The 26,393-nt window shown below is 32.4% G+C and overlaps 1 protein-coding gene across 1 annotated transcript in view; it reads right to left on the reverse strand.

Annotated features, from left to right (window-relative positions):
* The window catches only part of Ror (tyrosine-protein kinase transmembrane receptor Ror), a 282,701-nt gene that overhangs the window by 39,083 nt on the left and 217,225 nt on the right, over positions 1-26,393 (reverse strand). Inside the window, exons 2-4 of the mRNA XM_018458067.1 lie at positions 15,734-15,827; positions 3,299-3,509; positions 2,768-2,927 (exon numbers count right to left, since the gene is read on the reverse strand). Of these exons, the coding sequence (XP_018313569.1) occupies positions 2,768-2,927; positions 3,299-3,509; positions 15,734-15,827 (465 nt within the window). The remainder of the gene's footprint in view (positions 1-2,767; positions 2,928-3,298; positions 3,510-15,733; positions 15,828-26,393) is intronic.

Below are 26,393 nucleotides of genomic sequence, written 5' to 3' on the forward strand. Positions count from 1 at the left end.
TTGTTGTGTAATAATATTATAATAAATACGTTATGTTGATTACAAATAATAATTAATATTATATATTGTAACGATATAATAATCAGATAATTGGGTTTAATAATTATTATTTTGGTAATTTAAATCTTGGTAATTTTGGAAATTTTATCGTGGGAATTTTGATAATTTAATCTTGATAATCAATTTAAGCGGTTATTTGAAATAAAGCTGAACTTTAGCGGTTATTTTGAATTCTAGCATCGCAATTATCGTTTGATACCGTGTTAAAAAAGAAATATATATTTCAAATGTACATCGATAAAATGGCTTTCTTATATTATACTCTTCTCTAACTTGCCCCTCATCTACTCTTGTAACAAACGTCGATCGTGAGTTCGTTCCAAATTGACAGTTTTACGACCACGTTAACTTTCTTATTTTTGTGCTTTTCTGAAATACGAAAGAGCTTTTCTTTGTCATTCTATTTCGATTGTCAACAATATACAAATCTGACTTTCATTTCTTTTTAAGTCGATTCGATTTTCGCTATAGCGAGGAACATGGTATTTGTACAAGTTGCAAAATTACTTTTACGGCTCCTTTTCATTCTGAAAATCGAGTGCGATTTAGGAAAGCTTACAATTAATACAGTTCTTTTTATTGTTTACTTAAAATCGGATTGTTCTCAAAACGACGCAGTTACATAAATAAACAGCTAATTGCTCTGGATATTATTGCTTTGCGACCGTGTAAATTTATTTGACAATGACTTATCAAAACAAGTGATTGTATGTAAAATATGTTTTTGAAAAGCTACAAGAATTATGAATAACATAAATATGAATAACATAAATTTATTATTGAGAATACACCGACAAATACCAAGACAAAAATTGTTATAACATTATTTCAGTTTGTAAAATAATCTTAGAGCTCCAGAGTTTAAATGACTCGAGAATTTATTGATAATTGCGCATTCTCTTAGTTAGTCTTCAAATATTTACTCTAATATCACATTAACTGGAATGATCTTGGGTGAAAGCGTGGTGTATCGTAAACGCGAACTACCTATTAGACTAGGGAAGATAATACAAGGATGTAGGCAAGAGTGTTTTTAAAAGCTTACAATTTTCGAAGCTTACAATTTTCGAAGCTTACAATTTTCGAAGCTTACAATTTTCAAAATAAAAATTAGTGAGAGAGAAAAATTTTATGAAAACATAAAATACTTTAAATGAGTACACAATAAGAGAAATGCAAATAAATAAAATAAATAAGAAATAAGAAAAAGGGAAATCAAACCAAAATAATGTAAAAATAAATAATCAAATAAATTATTACACTAATATTATAAAGTAAATTATTTTTTGGCAGCAAAACTACTAACTGATTTTGTCTCGATAAGATTTAGATAATCTAAATCGTAAACTGATTCAGAAATTTTGAAATAAATTCATGTATTATATATGTTTACATAGAAATGATTAATAAAAAAATTCTTCATAAGCGAATCTGAAAAAATTCTCAAATCTAAAAAATTCTTCATAGAGCGAATCTAAAAAAATGAATCCGACTTCATACCACGAAAAGCTAAGGTAGAAAGAATTTTGCCTACGCCTTTGCATAGCATAAGACAATACAGCTGGTGTAGAGCCAAGCTGTATAGTCGTTTCTATAGTCAGACGGTTTTGCGTTTTATGATAATGGCTCTCACGTCAAACATATACCGTTATCCCCGACGTTTAATGCGTTTACTCGAAAATTTTCGTCGCGACGGTGTAGGTAAAATGTCACGATTCACCTCGCGCATTACAAATATTTTTTACGGTGTTGTTCCGTAGCGAGTTACGGCCGCAAAGCCCACCTTCGAGACCCGTTCCCTCGCCTCGGTGACGTAGAATATCATATCCGTCGGATTTTACGGGCCGCGTGTTTAAAACTCGCATGTTTAATTATTCCAGCGAAATGTAAACTACCCGAATTATGGGGCGAACTGCTTTGCGTGGCTTTAAAACTACGAAGGAGATACGATTATCCTTCCTAATGGTTAGACCGAAGTTCGTTAACGTAACTGCATACTATTCGCTCGAGCGTAATTTTGCACTACATATGTATGAAAAATCTTTTTCAGCTAAATTTAAATTGGAATAATAACGTATCACACACAACATAAAAAAGTCGATCATTTGAATAATACTTTTAATTGAGTTTATCAAGTAATTAAATATTCCAAATACAATCGATCTCGCAAAATTGTTCATTATTCTAACAAATACGTATATATAAGTTTTGTTTCTTATTTTATTATATAAAATTATTAGCTATTAGCAGGGATGAGAAGTTACTTTTTATTTTTTAAAACAACGATTTGGTAACAACATTGCAACTTTTTATGATGACAACGATAATTAATTAAAAGTTAAGATTAGGAATGTCACTTTTGAAAAGTAGTTTATTATCGTTACGCATTATTTATTGAAAAAAGTAACTAATTACTTGCGATGCATCGCTTCGTTATTTTTTAAAGTAACGAACCGATATGCATCACAAGAAATGAATTACTTTTTTCAGTAAATAATACGGTAACGATGACAAATTACTTTTCAAAAGTGCAGACATTTCCCGTCTTAGCTTTCAGTTAGTTATCGTCATAAAAAATTGCAATGTCATTACTAAATCGTTATTTTTAAAAGTAACAATAAAAATAACTTCCCACCCCTGACTATTAGGTAGAACAATATAATATAAGATATTGATGAAAAAAAAAATTTAATTTTGAATGACTTACCTGGCCATTTCTTTGAGGAATCGACTCGTAGTGTTCCTTCGCTCTGGATTTGATCCTTACCGTTGGTGACGCGACAAGTATAAAAACCAATATCAGAAACGTCCAAATTTGTGATTTTTAATCGACTTCCTGCCAAGTTTTGCGCCACATGTTCATGCATCTGGAATGTCATATGTACTTGCGTTTGTATTTATTAAATAATAACTTGAGAATTAAAAAGAGAATTGAAAATGAGAGAGTACAAAATTTTTTTATAATAAAAAATATATATACACTGAGAAAAAAGTTGTTAACTTGACTAAATGCATTTAATTCGTAATGATTATTTAATTCAAGTCGGTTCAAGTATTTATATATTTAAGTTAAACAGCAACTTTTTTTTCTCAGTGTACACATGTATAATTTTTTCGTTGTAAAGCTCAAAAATTAAATTAAAAAAAATCTCTCGTGCACAAAACTTTGGAGAAACAATTGCAAATTAAAAATAGTTTAATAATTACAAATTAACCATAGTTTAACAATTATACATACTTGCGCATGTATTTTCTTAATAGTGATTTTCGGTCGGTTTTCTTCTAATGGTGCTTCATTCTTGTACCATCGTATCTTTGTTGGAGGTGGATCGCCTACGACTTCGCATCGCATATGAGCAACACCACCGGCATCCTTCGAGATATTTGTCAGAGTCCTTACGAATTTTAAAGTGCCACTTTTCGTGCCGGATGCAGCGTCCACGTCAGTCCTGCGAAAAAGATAAAATGTATATTTTACAGTATACTTAACAGTCGAAAATGTAAAATATAAGTAACTTTTTTAAAGTATTTTTATCTGCTGTAAGTATATAGCAGACAAAAAGTAATAATTTAGCGGTTATAAAATTCTAATTCGATTGTGCAGGATATATCTAAATACCTAACAAGGAAATTTATACGTCTTTATGCCACTCTGCATTATTTTTTTATCATATATTATATTTTTAATGTTACTAAACTAAATAACATGCATTTAAATATCTCTTTATAGATCGTATCCGTGATCCCATCTGCGGTCTAGATAACAATGTAACTTTGTAACAAGATATCTTGAGGTATATAAACTTTATCGCTTGCGAGCTCTACCTTGTTAAGCTTGCAAAGAACTTTAGCTGAATCAACGTCAGATTACATCTGTATAACTCACTACATGAATAGATTTAAAAATTACTTTATTAGATTTTTTGAAAAACAATATAAATGTATAAGAATTTTTTAAATCTAATTAATTAAATCAATTCTATTCAATTAATAAGAATTCATAAAAATTCTATTAATTCTATTAATTAATAAGAATTAATTATTCCATTTTTAAACTTTTTTACTCAAAATAAAATAACAGAATTATAGCTGTATACAAAAAACGTAATTGTTGACAAAATTTACATCATTAAAACATAAATTATTTATCTGTAAGTTAATAATTATTTATATTTATCAATTCTTATTATATTTATGTAATCACATAAATTATCTGTCAAACAAATTTATTTTTTCTAAAAATATTTTTTTTTCACATTTATAACATATGCTTCGCGAACATTATATTATTTTTTCAAAAGTAAAATTATGTGACACACTCATGAATCAATATCGTGTGATTCATGTTAGCACGATAATCGTGAGATGCTGGTGTCAATTTAACGCAACGCACTTCAGAGACGTAGATGCTGCAATCAATTACAGCTTCCGGCGGGTAGAGGCAATTAGATGACCGCGCTTGCACGTGAATATCAATCCAACAGAATGACTCAAATATCATGAATGCAATATTAAATATAAATACATTAATATCCGGAGTCGTACGATTTTATCTTCTTTTTTCACTTTAACTCTATAGCTCTATATAAATTTATAGCTCTATATAAATTTAACTCTATATAAAAGTATAGGCGTATCGCGCCAAGTCTCTTTTTATCGTGGAAGATTTGATGTACGGTGTCGCAAAACGCATTTAGCAGAGCGCACATTTTCAGAAGTGTGCACCGCACATTTTTTAAATCCCGTATATTCACGCAAAGATACGGCCCGGCAGCGCTTCCACGCCTCCTCCTACTGAATTCCTGAAAGTCACGGAAATAATTCAAGCGAAACGCGTACGCGGGACAAAGGGCGACTTTAATTATGTCGCCGATGCAGCTGCATTTCACACGGCGACGTTCACGATCGCCGACAGCCGTAATGTTACAACATACCGTTGTAACGAGAGATATGTCGTTCGGGTGCCAACACGTTCATACGAGCGATGAGACGCGGTTTTTATCCGTGATTGCCTTGTATGTTGATATTGTTGTTGCTTGGCAGGAGAAAATGAAAATAAATTTAAAAAAGAGAGATATTTCAATATGCGCTTGAAGCGTGGAATTCTGATAGTCAGTGATACTAATGCAAAATAATATTTATATGAGACATTTGATTCAAATAAAATTTGACATTAATTATTATAAATAATTATATTTAAATAAATAAATATAAGTTTTTAAAAAAAAAAAATGATTTCAGTTACAAAAAAGCTGCATTTTTCTGCACGCCCTTCTTTATCGTAATGTCATTTATGTAGGGTAGAGCGGGGCTATTTGAGCGTAGGGGCAAGTTAGTCAAATGCAAATATCTAAATAACCAAAATATATGTAGATACGTCTATGCTTGCGTAATGTAGCACAAAGACAGAGATTACTATATCTTAATACAATAATCTGTGTCCGGCTGTCAACAGCCAAATATGTGCGCTTTTTCGTTTTTACATATCAAAAGTAAAATTATTAGGTGAGTATTCTTTTTGGTCTACATGGTAATTAAAGCGATTGATAATAATCAAATATGTTTTTTGGATACAAGTTATTATCATATTTTAATGTTTAACTTTAATGTTTAAGTTGTTATTTCATTTATGGTTTTTCAGTTATAAAAAAGTATTTTGGTCAACACCGATATGGGGCTTGTTGGGCCAGTATCTCATAACTAACCTTATAAATTCAGCTGTTTAAATGAAATTTGTCTTTATCAATGCTTTTTATTCTATATTAAAGATTAAACATATATTTTACGTTTAATTATTATTATAAAGAGTAAAGATTTTTTAATAGTTTTTCTAATTTTGTTAATTAAAGCATTTAAAAAGAAAGAATATTACAAATTATTATATTTAAGATGCAAATAATAAAAATTTGATTAATATACACATAATCCTTTCATGTTTTTAATAATATATAACCTCATTAAATGATTATCTTCATGGCTCAACTTATCCTTCGAGGATGCTCAACATGCCCCATAGATGAGGCATATTGGTCCACTTTGCATCCTTATAATTAACGTAATTTTTTTCTTATTTACGAGATATATCAAGGATTTATATAAGTACTTAATTATTGAGCCAGATGAACATACAATGTTTTAAAGCATTTTTACCATTAGTCTATCATAATTGTGTAAAGATTTATAATAATTTAAAGAAAAAGTGTCGCACACAACTAGCCCCGCTCTATCCTATTGTATTTTACACGCGCGTATAGAGAGTCACCAACACCGACATACCACTTTGTTTTTAGACAATATTTCTTAAACAAAAGGTAAAAATGCAAAAACATAAATACAAACTAAAAAGTGTCTTCTATCAGATAGTATAAGCAGTTTTTATAATATTGTTTTACAATTTTGCAATAATTAAGTTTTTCATAAGTTATGCAAAAATGAACGTCTGACAAAATGGGCTCCAAAACTGATATAGTAGGTAATAATGCCAATATTCCTATTCTGTAAATAAAGATATATCCTATTCTATAAGAAAAACTAATTTATGAAACTATAAACATTTAAAATGACATAATATTATCAATAATACAGTACTATTATTTTAATTACGCAATTTGCAAAAGAACACTATAAGAATTTTCTTCTCGAATTCATAGAATATTTGTTTTTAGCTGATATGATATAGAAATAAGCCACAAATATATGAAAAAAAAAATTATGAGTTTATAATTCTTTAATTAGCTAAACAGATTACGTTTTTATTAGTATTAATAAGGTACAAAGGTTAGTTTCTAAGAAATAAGGGGATGTCGCTTTAGGAGACTTATCAGTATCGGTGACCTTCCTCTATATTTATCACATTATTAGTGGAAATACGAGCGTAGCTCAATGCAATTGCTAAGTCTCTTTATTCAAATGAATATTACGTTCATATATATATATATATATATATATATCGATCTTTATCGTGTTTAAATAATTTTATTGATTCGATTATATTAGCAAGATAGACTTTGTTGTACTTTATTAATCTGATTTACACTTTCATTACGAATAACTAACTTTAAAAAAAGATCCCTCATGCATTCATAAGTAGCTCTCCATTAAATTTTGCTTGGTCGGTAGCCGTTCTGGCTGCGATGCGAATTCAAGCGATGGCTGATATGAGAAGGAACACAAATGGAGGAACAGGGTGGTTAGGGTGACCCTATCCTTCCGCAGAGGGCCAATCATCGAGTTTACATTGCCGCTTGTGTGCGTGCAAGTCGGCAAGAAGTTCGTGCATGTATGTGTGCACATATATGAATGCGTGTGCGAGCTCTTAGATACACGGATATGAGGAACGTCTGTGTATGTACCATCAGCCACGTTTGCACGTGGCAGGACGTGATTGCACGTAGGTATGGGGGGGGGGGGGGGGGAGAGTTTACCGCTGGTTATTGAATATAAATCAAGCTATGATCAGTAAGTCATCGCGCTGGTATAGGCCTGCCATGAAGTTCGCCTCGTTCGGAGCGAAACAATGTGTGGATATACAAACATTTACCAGAGTAACTAGGAAATGGTTAATTGTCACATGAGGTTTAAAAAAATTGGTATTTCAAGTTATAATATATAGACAAATAAAATGTTTTTCCAATGTGAAATTAAAAATGCACACGTATAAGACAAATTTAATAAAATCTTGTACTACGATTTGATTTCTGGGATGCGTTAAAAACTAGGGACTTGCCGATGCAGTGTCACTAATATCTGTTCTCTATTTTTTTATCGTGATACACGTTATCACGTTTACCATGATACGCTAAAAAATATGTGCAACTTCATTTATTAATTAAAATATTAATTCAGATACATATTTATATGTGTGTGTGTGTGTGTGTGTGTATCAATACATAGTTTCTTAATCTTTCAATTTCCTGGAAGTAAAATTCACTCAAAAACTAAAATTTTATTAAATATGGTATACGTATGTATATGGGAAGAAGAACTTTGCTGAAGTATCTAAAAATATAGCTAAATACAAATCTGAAAATAATTTTGTTTGGACCATCAAAGTAATTATGTAAAATATGTAAACTGGTTACTAAAATGTTAAAACTTTTTATTAAACCATTAAAATTAATTTCAGATTTGTATCTATCTAAATTTTTAGATATTATAACAAAACTGTTTTTCCGTTTACATATCAGAGTTATTAATTTCTTAAAATCTTGTTAAGGAACTTTCGACTTTAAATCTAATCCTGATGGTTTTTCTATATTTGATTCTGTAAATGTAATTCGAAAATTCTGTAAAAAATTTGCTCTGAATATCTAATTAAATACAGTGAAACGATTTGATTTCTGGGATGCGTTAAAAAGTAGGGACTTGCCGGTGCAGGTCGGTGTGCATAAATGCGCCAACGCAAATTGCATAAAAATCAACGGCGACGTGTGTCACGACCGTGGCTTGCAGCTTTCGACGCCGGGTGGCGCGTATGAAATTAGCGGCGTGTAGACGGGCAAGATGAAAATACGTACACCGCCTGTGGCATTGCACAACGCGCCAGTTGACTGCGCTTTATCTACTAGCCATGTAAAGTAATTCTATGCATTTTGAAGCGGACACCGCGTTTATCAGTCGGTTGAAGCAAAACGTACCCTTTCCACTTTCGGTGCGCTGCACGCGATGACACGTGCGTACATTCTTAACTCAGCGTGACGCGCGATATATATAATACATAAAACTGCATACATTTACGTACGTAAACGCGATGCTGCACGTTTATCTAGCGGCCCATCACGACATTTTTGTCGCGCTGTCTCGTGTCATAATGCAGAAAAATTCTAAGATACGACATACGGCCGTGAGATGAGCAGGATTAAAATCTTTAGAAGTTTTATATACGTATTAAAAAGATTACGGTATATCATTCTACATAAAAAAATAATAAATAATATAAAATATTTTATCTTTCAAAATAACCTATGATTTTCATATATTTAGAAATGGTTATTTATTGCAAATAATTTTACATTATTTATTTATTCATAAGATTTGCTGGACACAATAATTTTTGTATTAAATTTTTGTGAAATATATAACTGTAAACAGAATTTTTTAATTCACATTTTCCCGAAAACTTTTTAAGATATTATTATATAATTTTATATTTTTTTCATTACTTTTATAAGGTACCTAATTTCATGAAATAGATATTCTTATAAAAATGTAAAAACAAAAATAAAAATTAGAATTATACTTATAGAATATTATAGAATATAGAGAATTTCTTATATTGAAATAACATGAATGTGATTGAAATATCTTTCTTGAATATTCGATAACGTATTGATTACATATATTCCTTTTTTAATGTCAGGCAATAATTAACATTGTAAAAATATCAGCACAAGGTCAGCAGCGACAAATGATGGCGATTCAAACGAAATGATGACAGGCTTTGCTTGACGAGACTTAATTATAGGAATAGGTATTTGTGATTGATCGAGTCATGTACACTAATCGATCGTGACTGGAAATAATTAATATCAGAGTAAATATACAGTTTGCTCTACCCTACGGCGAAGGGCGGTGACGACAAAGATCGACAAAGGGATTTACAGAACACCCACGACATGTATTCGCGATATGTAATAGCATATGCGATTCAGCTAATTACGTGGTCCGGTCCCTCGTCATGTACGTCATGAATGTCATGATATTTGTTCCATGTACAAGATACTACACGAATATGTAGTGCATTTGTGTACCGAATGAGCACGATTATCGGCGTGTGATCACCAATTGAGTTTCATCGATACTGTGCACTGATACTGGTGCAATTCGAAATCCTACGTTCAACTTGGAATTTGAATTTGCAGATTTAAGAAAATAGCAGGAACTGAAAACATACGAAAAGTTTTTTAAATAAAAATTTGGATCAAAATATAAAGCAAAGATGCTTTATCCATTGTCCATAGCTTCGATCTTCTCAAGCGGCCATTTCAGAATGAAAACTTTACGAACACACATTAGTTGTATCCTTGTCAGTTGTTTGACAAAAAATTATTTTTTTGGACATTGAAACAAGACTAGCCATCTTTTATAGATTTTTGGATACTAAATACACACACACGAATCTATTTCTCAAATTACAACACCATGTCACAATTTTAAGAACAAAAAGGTTATTTTTAAGTATTTTATCATGTTATAATCACAATATGTGACGTACTGGAGAAGTTTTACTGCAATCAAAATTAAGTATGTTGTTAGGACTTTCAGTTTTTAAAAAGATTTTTTGGCTATGGTTAATAAGATTATGGTTAAATATGCGGTCTATTAAGAAAAAACTGTGAATTAGGTCATTGACGATTTATCAAATAGCTTTCAATCATATTTATTTGAACTTAAGTTTTTTTAGATCACTGAATACAAATCTAATATCAAAAATTGACAACTTCAAAATAGATTTAACATAATGAGTAGCAAAATTTGAAAAATATCCGGATTGTTGCAAAAATTTATGTATAAAAATCTTTCATGATTTTGAAATTGTCAATTTTCGCAATTCAGATTCATATTCAGTGGTCTAAAAATCATAAATTAATAACATACACATTATAAAAATAAATATTTTTTAATACTTCTCGATGACATTTATCTATATGTCACAGAGAGAAAATGTAAAAATTGTATATAGTATTAAATCCTTATCTCAGATATTAACAAAAATTATGAAAATTTGACAATATAATGGATCGGGGGAAGTCCTTTTATATATGTAAAAAGGCTTTTTCCTTAATATGGGTCAGGGTAGAGACCCTATAGTATAACAGGCAGCACTACATTTAGACTCCATCCAATCAGAGAAATATTTACGATCACGTGACACTTTGCGCATCTCTGTTATATTATAGGGTCTATAGATCGGGGGAAAAGTCCTTTTTTACATATGTAAAAAGGCTTTTTCCCAATATGAGACTTCGCCCGTAACATATATGTATCCAAATGCAATTAAAATGACAAATTTAAATAATTTTGCAGATTTAAAATAAAAATAGATAAAATTATTTATAAGCGAAAAATACAGAAGAAGATAATTCTTTTTTTAAAAATAATTTCGTCACGTTACAAAAATCTTACATAATTAAATATTATAGAATTGAAATGCGGAATACGGTATTAAAGTAAGATGTAATCTTTAAGATCCCCGGAAGAGACGTGGAAAATTTGTAAGGAAAACGCGTTGGGAAGTGTTAACACTTCGTCGCACCGACGACATTACGTCACTTTCTTCGTTGGCCATTTCAAGTAGGCAGAAGACCTTCTCAGACGGAGATTAGGAGGTTTCTATAAATAATGCAACGTTTAACCCATCCTCTCCCTTCCGCCCTCCGACCGCTCAACGACAAGCTAGTCCCGCACTCCAATGTCGGAGACAACGTTTTAAGTGGCGGAGCTTGTTTCCCGCTCGCCTGCTTGAAAAGTTAAAGTTAATGCGGGAAGGAAACGTACAAATTGTAGAGTGAAAAGTCGTAATAGATTAGGCATATTCTTATTCAAATATTTAAAAATTTTATGACTTGTTATCATGTTTACTATTTTTTCCAATCTGTTTTCATTAAATACAACTATTTTTAAAATTTTTCTTTTATGTTTATAACAAGAACATAATTAATGTTTATAACAAGAACATAATTTCATTGAAACGTTTTCATTTTAAATAAAATACAACAGCTCACACCATTTATTCGCAATGGTGTTTTTTCAATATTTAGAAAATTATATTCTTAACAAAAAATTTTGCATTAAATATAATCGTCTAATAGAGTTTTTATAATAGAAATAAAGCTCGGAAACAAAACGGATATATTCGATGTTTAACTTGTAATGGCAATATAAACCATCAGAGCTTATTTCGTAATTTCCTCTCGTATATCGTTTCGCTTGATATGTATAACATTATTATTATTATTATATTAAACGACAATCGTTGAGCAATTTATATCGATTATATTTTTATTATATATCATATACGTTGCTATAATGATATAAATAATGGTTTCTATTATGCTATGATTGGAAACTGCAGGCGGAATAGCATCAAACGCTACCGTCATTTTCAGACCAGTAACATATGTTACTGCAACATTAGCGTACTCAATGTTCATTGGGAAGCAATATACGCCGTAACATTTACATTCAAATTACAGGTAAACAATATTGTGCCAATAATTATTACCGGTGCAACTGCGGTTGTACACAAGTACGCTACGAATCGTGTACGAATAATCGTTAATAGACGAATCGATTAACACTTGGCTACCCTCGCACAATTAATTTTGTTTGCGCACGGAAAGAACGATTTTGCTGAAGTATCTAAAAATTTAGTTCGATACAGATCTGGAAATAATATTGTACATCAAAATAATTATGTAAAAAACTCAAGTATCGAGCGTCCTATATAATTATTTTGATAATCCAATAAAATTATTTTCAGATCTGTATTTAGTTAAATTTTTAGATACTTCAGCAAAACTATTCTTTCTATGAATATATGTATTAGTATTTACAATTATCAGTAGATTTATAGTCATTAATATTTATTGTCACGTATATATTTGCACGCGAACGTGATGTACATAATTTGGAGGATACTTAAATTTTTTCAGAATATTATCAGTATTTGTAACTTCATATGTATTCAAAAATTCAAATCCAGCTTGATCGGATTGAATTCTTCCCTAAGCAACTACGATTATGAGGGTTTCTCCAGGATGGAGATCTATTCTTGCTTAACATCCCGTATAGAGATGTGGCTACTCGTAGAAGCCCAAAGTCAACCGGGCATCAATATTAATGGAGCTATGCCGCATTTAGGGCGGAATAATGTATAGTGATCGCATTGGATAAGTGTACGTTGAGATTGTATATAGGTATACGCATACACAAAGCTTGCACGCATGCACGCACACGCACAGTGGGTCGCGTGTGTGGACCCCGCATCCTATCGGTATCACGACCATAATGTGTCACCGCCGATCGACTAGGACGCGTAATTTCAATCGCGGCATACCCATTACCGTGTCATTATGTCACGATGTAATGATGTAAACTAATGCTTCTCTCATGCAAGCACGCAAATGTAATATTTTGAGGTATGGCGTAAAGCCAAAGTTGTGTGGTAGCAAACTTGAGTATAGTTTCAGGCTGATACGATTAAAATTGATCGTCGTAGACGATTATTATAATTTTACCATACAAACATTATCAGACATAAAGTATATTTACTTCGCTATTAAATTTTGCACGTAGGAATATCAAATTTGAATTTAGCAAACACGAAACAATCAAATGTAATTGTAATATATTCTCGACGATATATTTATTTTGTATATTATATTATAAAATTATAATTTATTTATATGAATTCTATATTTATTGCCTAATATTTATTGTTTTTATGTTTCACGAATGTTCAGATTTATTTTTACGAATTATCCTATTTGAAAAATATTTTATTCGCGATAATAGTTCATGGACATCGGTGCGAAATAAGTGAAAATTCCGCAGCATTAAGAGATTATGTATAGCTATATACATAGATCCTCGAAATATATTTTTCCTGAGTACGCGAAAGGAAGATATAAATTTTACCAAACGGTCAAAGATATATACGCTGTCTTGGAAGCAAGGTGTCGCACACGCGTTTTATGGCGTGTAATTTCAATAACGACGAGTGTATTATCGTGTTGAAATATATATCACAGTAAATCTGTGTTCCATATATCGATTCGCATATCACTCTTGCGTGCGGGAAATATTGCTGAGAATTTATCTATAAGAATTATATTAGTTTTCTTAAATCGTTATTATACAGGATATTATTTTATTGCGTTATATTAATTCAAGTATATTATATTAATATCAAGGGATTACTTTTAATCATTTATTAATTAAAAATAATTAATGCCTTGTAATTAAGGAAAAAGGATGTACATTGTACACTTTTTCTTTCGTGCGCGACATCGATTTTAATATTCAATTTTCTGATCGACAAAACTGATTTATTGCGACAGGATGTCGAATTCTTGAAGAGAGAAAATTGTAGAGAAAAGTCTCAAATTATATAAACTGTCAGGTTTTATATTTAATAAAATAAAAAACTCTTCTAAAAGGAGAAATGCTGACAGGAAATTAAAAAAGTATATTAGAATTTTTACTACCCTAAGGATGACCCGGAATCACCGAATGTGACAGTCGAAGTATCTACCCTTCGACAAATTTGGAACTTTTTCTCTCTGTTCGACGTTGATTTCGATATTAAATTTTCCAGTGTAACGACAAAACTGATTTATTGCGACGGGACGTCGATATCGATTCCTCGGGGGAGAAAATCTCGCATGGCGCGAGTCGCAAACGCGCACGCGGCGCGGAAATTGCGCGACTTTTCTTCTCGAGATCTCGGGCGCGAAGGGACATCCCCGAGATGGGAATTTTCGAATATATTTTCATCTCGCTGTAAACTCATACCGCGTGCGCGGAGAAGCCTGTCGGAAACCTGCTTCACCAGTCGTTGTGCCCGGGGAAAACGCGGATATGAAATTTGAACTGCGGAATTTCGATTGGCTCTATCGACGCGTTCTTCACAAATTAGCTTACTCGTAGGTGGGGAGTGGAAAGGGGGACACAGAATTCAAATTTAATCGTGCGGCAGCCTTTGCAGTTCCAAACAGGGTTTGCCTACACGGGGAAGTGGCATTATTAGCTTTCGAATCGAACCAATCAAGTCGCTTCCTTATTAAGCCCTGCAGGGTTCCTCTCTCCCTTGTCCTCTCGATTTGCTGTCATAGAAACGAATCTCTGAAATGTCTTTCGTCTTCCCCCATACAATTCTTCTTTTTTTTTTGCGATTGTCATACCTGTTTTTGATGTTTGATTTTTTTGTATCGGCCAATTTTGGATTAAACTATTAAAGATGTCAAAAAAATGTCTACTTTCTCGATCTAAATTCGAAATAAATATTATTATTTGTATATATTTTTCCAATGTTTTTCTCATAAACATTTATTCTTTATCTGACTAAAATATTGTTACGTCCTAGACTTCCATCGACTAGTAAATGTATATTTCCTTATATATTAATTTTATTACGAATATTGGAAATATTATTTTCGTTCTATTAAATAATAATGAATAAAATAATAAGAGTATTAATGATATGATAATAAACTATAATCAAACTTATATATTTATATATATGTAACATGCATTAATATATTGATGTACATTTCAAAGTCTTCGTGTTTCCTTTAAGATAAGTCAATTATCTTAAAAGATACTTTGATGCGGTTCGGCGGTCAATAAAATATTCTTATCCCGTCTTCCCGTTTTAGTAATGAAGAATGCTAAAGAAAAAAACAAAGAAGGACGAGAGAGAGAGAGAGAGAGAGAGAGAGAGAGAGAGAGAGAGACGTAACACAATTAAAAAGGGTTCGAGTCGGTTTCTTGCTTGTCTCGGCAATTTCGCCCGGACATGGAGAGGAAGTATTCGGTCATTGCGGATAGACGTGATCAATAGCAATTTTAATTGCTAATTAAGCGCGGCGCTAGTTAGATGGATATGTGTTTCGTATTTAATCCTGCGATAAGACGATAAGGTGATAGGGGTTGCAAGCTGTACAAGGCTTACCCGTTTGTGGTTGAGTCAAAAACATCGTTGTAGTCCTCGTCCGTACTGTAGTCCTGCACGTCAGTATCCGAATCCTCGACATCGCCATTTCCACCTATAAGAAAATAATTTTCGTTAATTCTGTATCTACCTAGTTATATGGTTATATCTATAGGTATATTACATGTATTATTTCTCTGTATCTTTGTCTTAATTTAATAAGGAAAAGATATGTAATATATCTATGGTATATACCATGTCAGAGTATCAAAACTTAATATGCTAAGCTTTTAATGCTAAGATAATAATTTTATATAAGAACATATAAAAACTTTTGCTTGATTTTCAATCAATGAAAAGAAGAGAAGAATCAAGCCAAATTCCAGTTTGCTTTCTTAAATCATACAAAGAGAACGATTTTGTTGAAGTATCCAAAAATTTAGCTAGATACAAATCTGAAAATAATTTTGTTAGACCCTCAAAACAGATAGGACATTCAAACTGATTGCTAGATTGCAAAAAAATTTGACATTCTAGCAATCAATTTGAGTGTCCTATCTAAAAATTTTGATGGTCTAACAAAATTATTTTCAGATCTGTATCTAGTTAAATTTTTGGATACTTCAGCAAAATCGTGCACATTTTAGAATTATGTCACGAGATACGGTAGTCTAATTTAATAGAAAAAAAATTAATCTTTTGAGATTCTGTCGTTTTTCACTTGCCAATTTTTTGTTCAATTTTAGCGATCACGATCATCAAATGAAGTTTTGCATTTTCTTACTAATAGAACGACAATTAACGTTCTTATAGTAAGATTATACAGTTTCTTGCAAAGTTCATCGTGAAACGAACCGTTGTCGATTCAATATTGATGTTAAATCGAGAGTGGATCAAACTCAGTTGGAGGATTAAATTAATTCTCGTGCATATTTCCGGTCAATTTGATTTCAATAGAACTTAATTACTAGTTACGATAATCAAATATTATCCGAACACCGTTATTTTATGAAATATTGGAAAGAATATGGAATTAACTTTTACATATTATTATTTAATATAATCATTATAATAGATATTTTTTCAACTGCTAAAAGTAATTTTATTAAACATAAATATAAATTATAATTGCTATTATTTATTAATAAGATATCGGTAATAATAGCTATTTTGACTGTAGTAATTGAGAATTAATTAATTAAATAAATTAAACAAAAATAATTCTATACATTTTATTGCGACATATGTGCTTTAATCAAAATTATTCTTAGCTAACAATTTGTTTCTCTGGGAATGTTAATAGCATTTCCTCTCTTTATCATCGTTTTTATATCAATCTAACGATTTTTTCAGTGTTCCTGTACATAGGAAATTCGAGAGGGTTAACGCGTCGAATTCCCGACATTCCGCCGATTAAATTACAACCGGTACAATGGATATATTTGCCGAAGTCGGAGGGGTAATCTCCATGCACACAATCATAACTTACTCGCACGTCTTCCGGATCCTAGTAGGTAATATATTTGGCTAGACGGTGCCGTCAACAAACGATACCGTCGGTCGGCGGTGCCGCGAGATTAATTTGTGAATCGTGATTAAGGTCGGCACGTTCCCGAGGTTGTTAGCGCGGTAATGAGTAATCCACCGGCGAAAGAGGTTTAATATGGAATCCTATTCTGTGGGATGGTACACATGACGTTATTCAGCATGTTATAATTGAAGAGCTGATGCAAATAATATTGAAATTATCATATTTATAAGCATATTTTCTAAAAATTATTTGAATGCAATAAAAATGTGTAAATAATAAATATAGAAATATTAGGGTACAAAACAAGAATCGAATCTTCTTTCGTTTTATAAATAAAATTTTACTGTATTTTTACATTTATAGTAAATTGATATAATTTTACGATGTGCAATATAAAATATTATTTAATAAATGTTCTGCAGAATAAGATTTTATATAATAATTAATACTTTTAACTATTAATCAAATACTATACACGTACACGCATAAAAGTATCTTGCGCTTCTTACTTGGGCGACGTACCGTAACGTGGTTTCGAAAGAGTGCAATTTTGTCGATGTTATGTCATAATTCCATTCATAAAAGTTGGCAACATCCAGGCGCACGTCGTGCCGTCTCGTAGTATACTGTACGTGTAAAGTTTTTGGCTTGGCTCGCAGCCGTAGCCAAGCTATTAAATAATCGAGTAAATTATCCACTCTTTCAATATCTCCCACAACGTCAACTGAGCGGATGCCAAGAACAAATTTAAACTTTTCCCCGCTCCCTCACGAGCATCGCCTTTCGATCCATTGACTAACTTGATTTATCCACCACACACATTAGACGTTGATAGCTTACAAATATGTTGTATACAAAATATTAAATTTCTCAGTGTAGCACGAGAAGATTCTATACATACTTTTTTTTAATGGAAAATTTATGATTTCTTTTTTAAAAAATTGAACGTTAAAATATTTTCACAATAATAATCTTATGACATTTTTCCACTAAAGAAAGATAAATTTCCGTGAAACAAAATTGAAAAACTTGAGTAAAAATTTTCCAATAAATATATCATCCCCTCTAAAATACAAATACAATCCTAGAATTATTTTTGGCTTGTCATACTTGATATGTAACTTCATTTTATTAGCATGAAACATATATCACCATTGATAGACACTTCAAAAATAATTTCTGAGTTACAATCTTGTTGTATCGAGTCATCGATTTGATTATGTGATCCATCACGATGGAACGATAACAATTTTTTTTTGCCAGTTTGCCCCCTCTCGTACGTGCTTTATCGTAGATGGGCTGCGACGCCAGGATTTTGATCGGATACAGAGAAGTTTTGCAAATATTGATATGGGAAAAATATGAATTTTATTCACCGTGTATCTGTGATGCGTCCCGCTCGGATTGTAAAGTGACGTTTAACTTCGAATTTCGTCTGCGCTGCGAGTTTTCGGCGAACGCACGATAAAAAATCCACTCAAAATAAATACGAAAAATCTCTGGCCGATGTAAAATAAAAACGCGCGCAGTATATGACAAATACCGACGAGCGCGCAGAGCTCCCATTTCTATTTCTACATCGAGATTGTAATATTGATTGACAAAGCCGTGTGACGTTTTTAATATATGAAATATGTAGGAGATGCACGATATATCGACGCAGAATTTCCGATCGCGATCAATGACAAAGTACTCTGTAAATCAAGCACTTGTAGTAAACAACAGCGGTGGATTTATATGCTTCTATTTGGTTCTTTTTTAATACCAAATTTAGTTTATAGAATTCATATTTTACTAAAAATATTACTGACAATACTGAAAATATTAAAACGCATGACATATCCATTTTAACGGCGGATGCTTTTATATTTCATAAACTTAATAAAGAAAAATACGGAAAAATCTTTCGTCGTTAATTGTTTAAATTAACAAAATTACATAATTATTTATAGAATACATAATTCCTCCTAAAAAATGTGATAAAATAACGTAATTTTCACGCATACAATTAATACAAGAGATGTTAAAATTTGGTTAAAATATTAAAATGCGGAGAGTACATTAGAATTTTGATCTTCCTCAACGAGGATTCTCTGATTAAGCAAGCCGTGGTTTAATCTCGCCTATCAGCGTTGCAGTGATATTACAACGCGTTGAGAAGCCGTTTCGTTACCGCCGCGTAATTGTCGCCACGAGATTGCGGCCGCAGAAAGCCCGCTCTTGCACTCTTTCGCTCGCACCCATTCTCTCCACCATGACGATTCATCTAATACGAAAGTAGTACCGCGGGACATCAAGGAGAGTGACTAATCCCACTGCTGCCTGTCGCTGACAGAAGCGTTCTCCTAGGACTCATAAAAACAGTAATCTAGAATTCTCGCGTCATGCACTTATTCCGTGAACAATCCCACGTATCGGTAAGAACCGTAAAAATGGCAAACGGGGACTGGCTGTCAGATAATTGCGCAGATGTCAGGCAAAATCAAACAGATTGTCGAAGAGAAAAGATAATCGAGTCCCCTCAACACTTGTTTTACAGCTTGCGTGTATAATACTTCTTTCAAATTCCCTTTCTATTATTTAATAAATAAATTGTTATACGACATACGTATTTTTGTTTACATAAAAATGCAGAACTTTGCGAGGCATTTTAGCAAATAATTAATAAAGATGTTATTTTTTGTTATTATATAGATAATTACAAAAAATACTTTTTTTATATCGTTATTGAAATGATTACATAATATATAATTATCATAACATATTAAAATTTAAAGGTATTAAAAAAATCTTTTGTTCAATATCACGCTCTTTGCCATGCATTATTAAATATTGTGAATATTATATTAGGAATTTATATTATAATCTCTTGTAAATAAAATTCTTCATCGGAAAATTCTATTCACGTCATAATTTTGGATTTCTGATAAACGTTATTGACGTGCAACATTAGCCAATGCAGTCGGCACATTGTCGGAAGTACACAATTCTGGCATTTCTATATTTCGCGCATCCGCACGTGCGTTCTATGTTTACATCGTATGTACACCAATTGGCAAATGTTGTCAACGCAGGTTTCATTTTGAATTACCGGGTTGATGATAACGCGAATATAATGAGATTTACCATACCACTCGTGAAAATCGCTGCAAAATTTGCTGCTTTAACATGTTCGCTGTAATCATCGAAAGTGGTACATTTATGTGATTAAAAACTTGGATGTATTTTCCGTTCTCCATACAAGTTCCTTTTTAACATTTATTTTATTGTCATTTTATCGATATCGCAACTCTAAAACAAAATGGACACAATCGGAAATATTTGAATCAGAAAAGATAAAATATGAACGAGGAGAAAAGATAAAATATGAACGAATATTGCCCTTTTTTTAAAAAAAGTGATTTGATGTTTTATTAACAAGTTTGTCATTTGCGTTAAACTTATTGAATCTACCAAAATGATTCTAAACATATCCATATTCATGAAACACTTATTACGAACAACAGCGTTGCATTGAAAAAATCGCAACAATTAAATTTTTGTAATGCGTCGGTTTGAATTGCAATTTAAGTTAAATTTCACGGGTCGTTGAGTGCCGCCACTAAAACTCCTTTAACGACTTCTAACTTCGATGTCACGTGCATACGAATATTTTCCGTGTCGGTGTACGCGAATCGAGTCGCGCGAATCACAGGGACATGCTTTTTTTAATTACAACGTGACTGTAGCTGCGCAATTTATGGAAAGAGACAAGTTGCACTGCATAAAATAGCATCGGGTCGAAAATTGCGTCCGTATTTTTCCATCGTTTCACTACATATTCGATCAAACTTCATATAGTCACTGCAAAATTTCACAATGGTAAAAAAATTCTTATTTTCACAATACAAATTACTATTTTGTTTCCTTATAAAGTTTCAATCTGTATTATTCATGTTAAAACGTTTTCTCTGAAAATTACTCTCTAAATTCATTGGAGTGGGATCTCACTCTAAAGAGTGAAAATTGAGCCAGTCTTAAAAAAGAGTAAGTCAATTTTCAATCTTTAAGAGTAAAATTTCACTCTTTAGAGTAACAATTCACTCTAAACGTTTCAGAGAGTAAGTTATCCGCGTCTCTGAAAAATGCATCAAACATATAATCAATAAAAATATGAGTGCCTAGTAGAAATTTCAAAAGCTTCGTTGTAACAATCGTAAAATTCCGATATACATCGTGCAAGAGTGTTGCTTCGATCGCCGCTCGATCTGCTGACTGTCGGTACGACCGACGGTGCAACCGCAATCTACGTGCACTGTACGGAAACCATTTGGAGCAAGTGTCTGGTTACGTGGTACGCGTCCCTCGCGAAAACGAACCCCGCAGCACGTATGGGAAAAGAGAGGGAACTGTGTATGCGTATGTGTGATCACGATGCGAGCACGCGTGTGTGTGTGTGTGTGTGTGTGTGCGTGTGTGTGTGTGTGTGTGTGTGTGCGTGTGTGTGTGTGTGTGTGTGTGTGCGTGTGTGTGTGTGTGTGTGTGTGTGCGTGTGTGTGTGTGTGTGTGTGTGTGCGTGTGTGTGTGTGTGTGTGTGTGTGCGTGTGTGTGTGTGTGTGTGTGTGTGCGTGTGTGTGTGTGTGTGTGTGTGTGCGTGTGTGTGTGTGTGTGTGTGTGTGCGTGTGTGTGTGTGTGTGTGTGTGTGAAACGAGCATGTACCACTCGTGGAAGAGGACCAATAAAATCGAACGCTATTGTAGTCACCGTCCCCTTATGTTTCTCCATGCTCTTTCTCGGAAAACCGCGGAAATCTAAGAATACAGTTTCAATCCAATCGTAAAGTATACATGGCACCGAGATGACGAAAATTTATATATTATGATTTTAACAATTTTTTTTAGAATTTAAAATCGGCACTTCTTTGACAATTTTTGTATTTCTTTATTATTTTATCTTATTTCTTCATTAGATATTAAATTACAATAATTAAAATCACATAATGATAAAAATCTAATTGATAGTAGTATAATTGGAATAAATAAATGAAACTTCTCTTTGCTGTCCGAAGTAATAAAAAGATATCGAATATCTTCATGTGATAAGCAATTTTGAAAATCATTTTCATATAGAATCTACACAATAAGAACGTTATGCGTCGTAATTTATATAAAATATGCGTTGAGTGATGAGGTTAATCAACCTCCATACACACGTCATCGGGACATTGCTCTTTTGGGCGCGATGTCTAAACGAAATTTCAATTTCTCCTAGACGGCTGGCTGGCGCGAAACAAAGCGGGTCGGGCCGCGTGTGTCAGAAGCAGACTGACACGCGGCGCCGCATTCGCAACATTGGCATCCCACCAACGGCACATCACCAAGCCGTCATTATGCATTCGGGGTACAGCTTTAAACAAAACCATACCTACGCGCGGCCGTAGGCGCCTTGACATGACGTGGTTAATTCCAACAACGATAATTAGTCGGCATTTGGAATTCATTGAACGTACGCGTCAACTTTTTTGCAACCTGACGAACAAAATTACAAGAGCGGCGCATAATTGTGGTGTGTTTCCCTTGTCGATACTAGATTTATATGTATTTACAGTTGTTGTTAAAAACCTCAACTTAACGAATACTTTAAATCGTTTTCGTTGATATTATTTAAGCGTTGTGTCGCATTTTTTATATCAGACTTATCAGAACATAGTATTTTTGTATTATGTGTAGCCGTATGCATATTACTATGATAAAAAATAAAAAGAGAATCATATACATGAGATGAAAAATCATATATACCGCGAATAAACGACAAGAAGGTAGTTTGAAAGAAATGAAAAAGGGATGGTTTCCATTCAGCTCAGTAGGAAAAAAGTAAGATACCCTTTTAATTTAAGGTATATTCGTAGCACGGGCTTTGCATTTAAATGGCTCAAAAAATCGACGACTTCGTAGAAATCTCGCGCGCTTTCAGAATTTTTTATACAGAACAGACTGAACATCAGCATATCTTTTTCTGTTCATTTGCATGGAAGTCTTTTTTTAACATGACTGTTCTATTGTTATTGAAAATTGTCTTGTAAAACTTTCATTTAATATTAACAGCCAGTGATATTATAAAATTATAATAAGACAATTTTTTTTATTCCTATTGAAGTTTTCTTATTCTTCTAAAAAATTTAGAAAACTTGTCTACGAACGTTTAAAATCTTCCTCACATAAAATTTCATTTTATGTAATAACATTTTAATTCGCAATATTCAAAATATCTAATATTTAAAAAAAGCTGAAAGTCTTTCTATCTAATTTGTATTATGATAAACTTGCTCCTATACAGTTTATCATAAAATCCATAAACGAGAGGTGATGCATGAAAGTAATTCATGCGTAACATTCGCGTATTTTCCGGCCGAATGAATGCATCGGCGATCGCGTTGGTGATTTTGTGTTTCGTCGCACATAAAAATATATTTCTAGCTCGGCTGTACCGTGACGAAACGTGTGACCGATTGAGATTATTTAAAACACCGACGGTCCCGCCGCGCATGGACCACGCGGGCTTTCGACCGCGGCTATTAGCGCGTTAAATATGCGCCCCAGGCGCGATCCGCGTTATGTGCGGAACGTGATCACCGTAAATTACATGTACACCCCCGTTAACTGTTTATCCGCGTTAACGTATTGCATTTGATGCGGTTTCGATATGCATGTCGCAGTACTTTCTTTAGGAGTTTTCATCGACTGTTACATGTGACTATGTACACCTGTTACGCATATCATTATCGTTTAAAATAAAACTCTCTAGTAAAAAACACGGGGATCGGAATATCGATTTATTCTTTTGAAGTATCCTTACTAAACTACGATATGAATATTACATTTAAATATTAGCATCTCAAGACGTTTATCTTTTTTCTTTCTATGCCATTATATGCATGAAAAATATTGGTGTAGATTTAACACTATGCGGTGTCTATATAATTCTCACTATATTGATGCTAGTATTAATACCAACATAGTGTGAATTTGAAATGTCTGCATAGTAAAAAAAATTGTGTATTTTTGTTGGAAATAGTCTACTCACATTATTGTTAACAGTTTGTGTTGAATTTCTTAACATATTCGAGTGTTAATTTAACATAATGTAATTATATCATTTAAAGATTTTGTGTTAAATTGATAATCAACATTTCTTACAATTAGTGTCAAAATAACACAATGAGTAAGTGACGTAAAAATAAAGTACTTTAAAACGTAAATTCTAAGATGAATGAATAAAATGTGGATTAACATATTATGTTAATTTTACTGAAAAAATATGCTTCCGTAGCTTGTTTAAACAGTGTCGATATTATCTTTTTCGTATTTATTTTCTTACATAATGTTTGTGTAAGTTTCTAATATATTCATCTTGTGTTAAATTCCCCGTTTGAGACATGCGATTTATGTTAAATTCGACACACTTTTTCCAACAATGTGATGTTAATATTTATATCATTATGGTGTGGATTTGTAATACCTATGGTATTAAATCCACATCATACTGATGTTAATATTAACACAAACATGATGAAAATTATAGACACCGCACGGTATTAAATTCACACCCATATACTTTTTAGAATGTTATAGTAAGTACATTTTAAAATGTACTTTAGGTTTTGAGAGATTCGCCGAAAAAGAAACTTGTGCATTTAAAGAGTTAATTAAATCAAAAGCCGAATTAAACTTTCGTCGCGAATCCGATTTCAACAAAAAGTACTGAGTACAAAATCACGTTTGTCAATCCACGGATCGCAGGTTTTCGATGCCTGATAGTCGATCGGTCGGTCCTCTCGTCGCCGTTAGCAACTTTCACCGTTGTACCTGGCGATTAGATACTCAAGAGAAACGTCCTTCATCGGGGGAAAACCCGGTTTAACGCGATAAAGGAAGCCGCAACAGTGAATTGACTCAAAGTTTACCGGGTTGTCCGCCACAACCACTTTAAGCCGCGTTCTCTCTCTCTTTGTGCTCGATGGATCCTCATGTAGAAGCCTTCAAACCCCCGTTTTGCCGCGGGCTCTGGTGTGGACAGTTCCCTAAAGCGATTCTTGACTAACTCCGACTATTCCGTTCCATGCACAATCACTCGAGCTAAATCCACTTTGGTTATCTCTGAATCGTTTGACCAAGTAGAAAGATAATTTGTACATTTTATTAAATTATAGAAATCCGAACAAGCTATATTATTTTCATTGTGATTCTCATATATTCACGATTCTCTTAATAATTTTGCTTATATCATAGAATTTGCAGTCTAGTTAAATTTAACATCGAACAAATTTTATCCCTAATTCTTCAAACGTTAAATTTAACACTGAGTAAATCTTGTCCCTAATTTTCTAAAAGTTTAATATTATCATTTTAAGTAAAGTTACTTAATTGCGTGCCAAGAAATTATGTACAATATACGAGTAAAATTAACCCTTCGCCAGCAACATGAATTTTAACTCTTCCATCAGCAAAAGAGGTTTTCAAGAAACACAGCAAATATTTTTCATTATTCCAAATTATATAAAAATCTGAAAAATTTTAGTATATTAACAAAACTTTAACAAGTTTTTTATCATCATAGAAATTAGATTGTATTTTTACAGATTTGAATTTATCTACCAAAAAATTCATAATTAAAATATTATATATCGATGATGGTCTTTAAAGATTCTAGTGACGGAGAGTTAAGCAAGGAAGAAATTTTTTGTAAAATTTATATTTTACATGTATTATTTACGACAAAATCGACATAATTGTGTTTGTAGTAAATTAGGAAATATAAAATAAAATATTAGGTGCACTGGAAAATATAAGCATAAAAAATGTTATCGTGTTTCTTACATCAAGAAATAATTGAAAAGAGAAATAAAGATATAAACAAGCATATATAGAAAAAAAATGTTTCCTAAATTTAAGAAATTAAAGAGACTTTAAATATATTCGACGTTAGGTACATTGATACAAACGTAACTTGATCGAATGAAGCGCAATTCAATACGTCGCGTGGAACGTAAACTTGTATCTCCGTATACTTATGTTGCGTAACGTAGATCAAGATTACAATCATGTAATCTGCGATCGTAGAAAAGCGCTGGTACTTGTAAAGCCGGTACGTGTCGCTCGTTGTTCACGTGCG

This window comes from Mycetomoellerius zeteki, unplaced genomic scaffold (genome assembly GCF_001594055.1).
Source record: "Mycetomoellerius zeteki isolate Tzet28-1 unplaced genomic scaffold, Tzet1.0 scaffold70, whole genome shotgun sequence".
NCBI classification, from domain to species: domain Eukaryota; kingdom Metazoa; phylum Arthropoda; class Insecta; order Hymenoptera; family Formicidae; genus Mycetomoellerius; species Mycetomoellerius zeteki.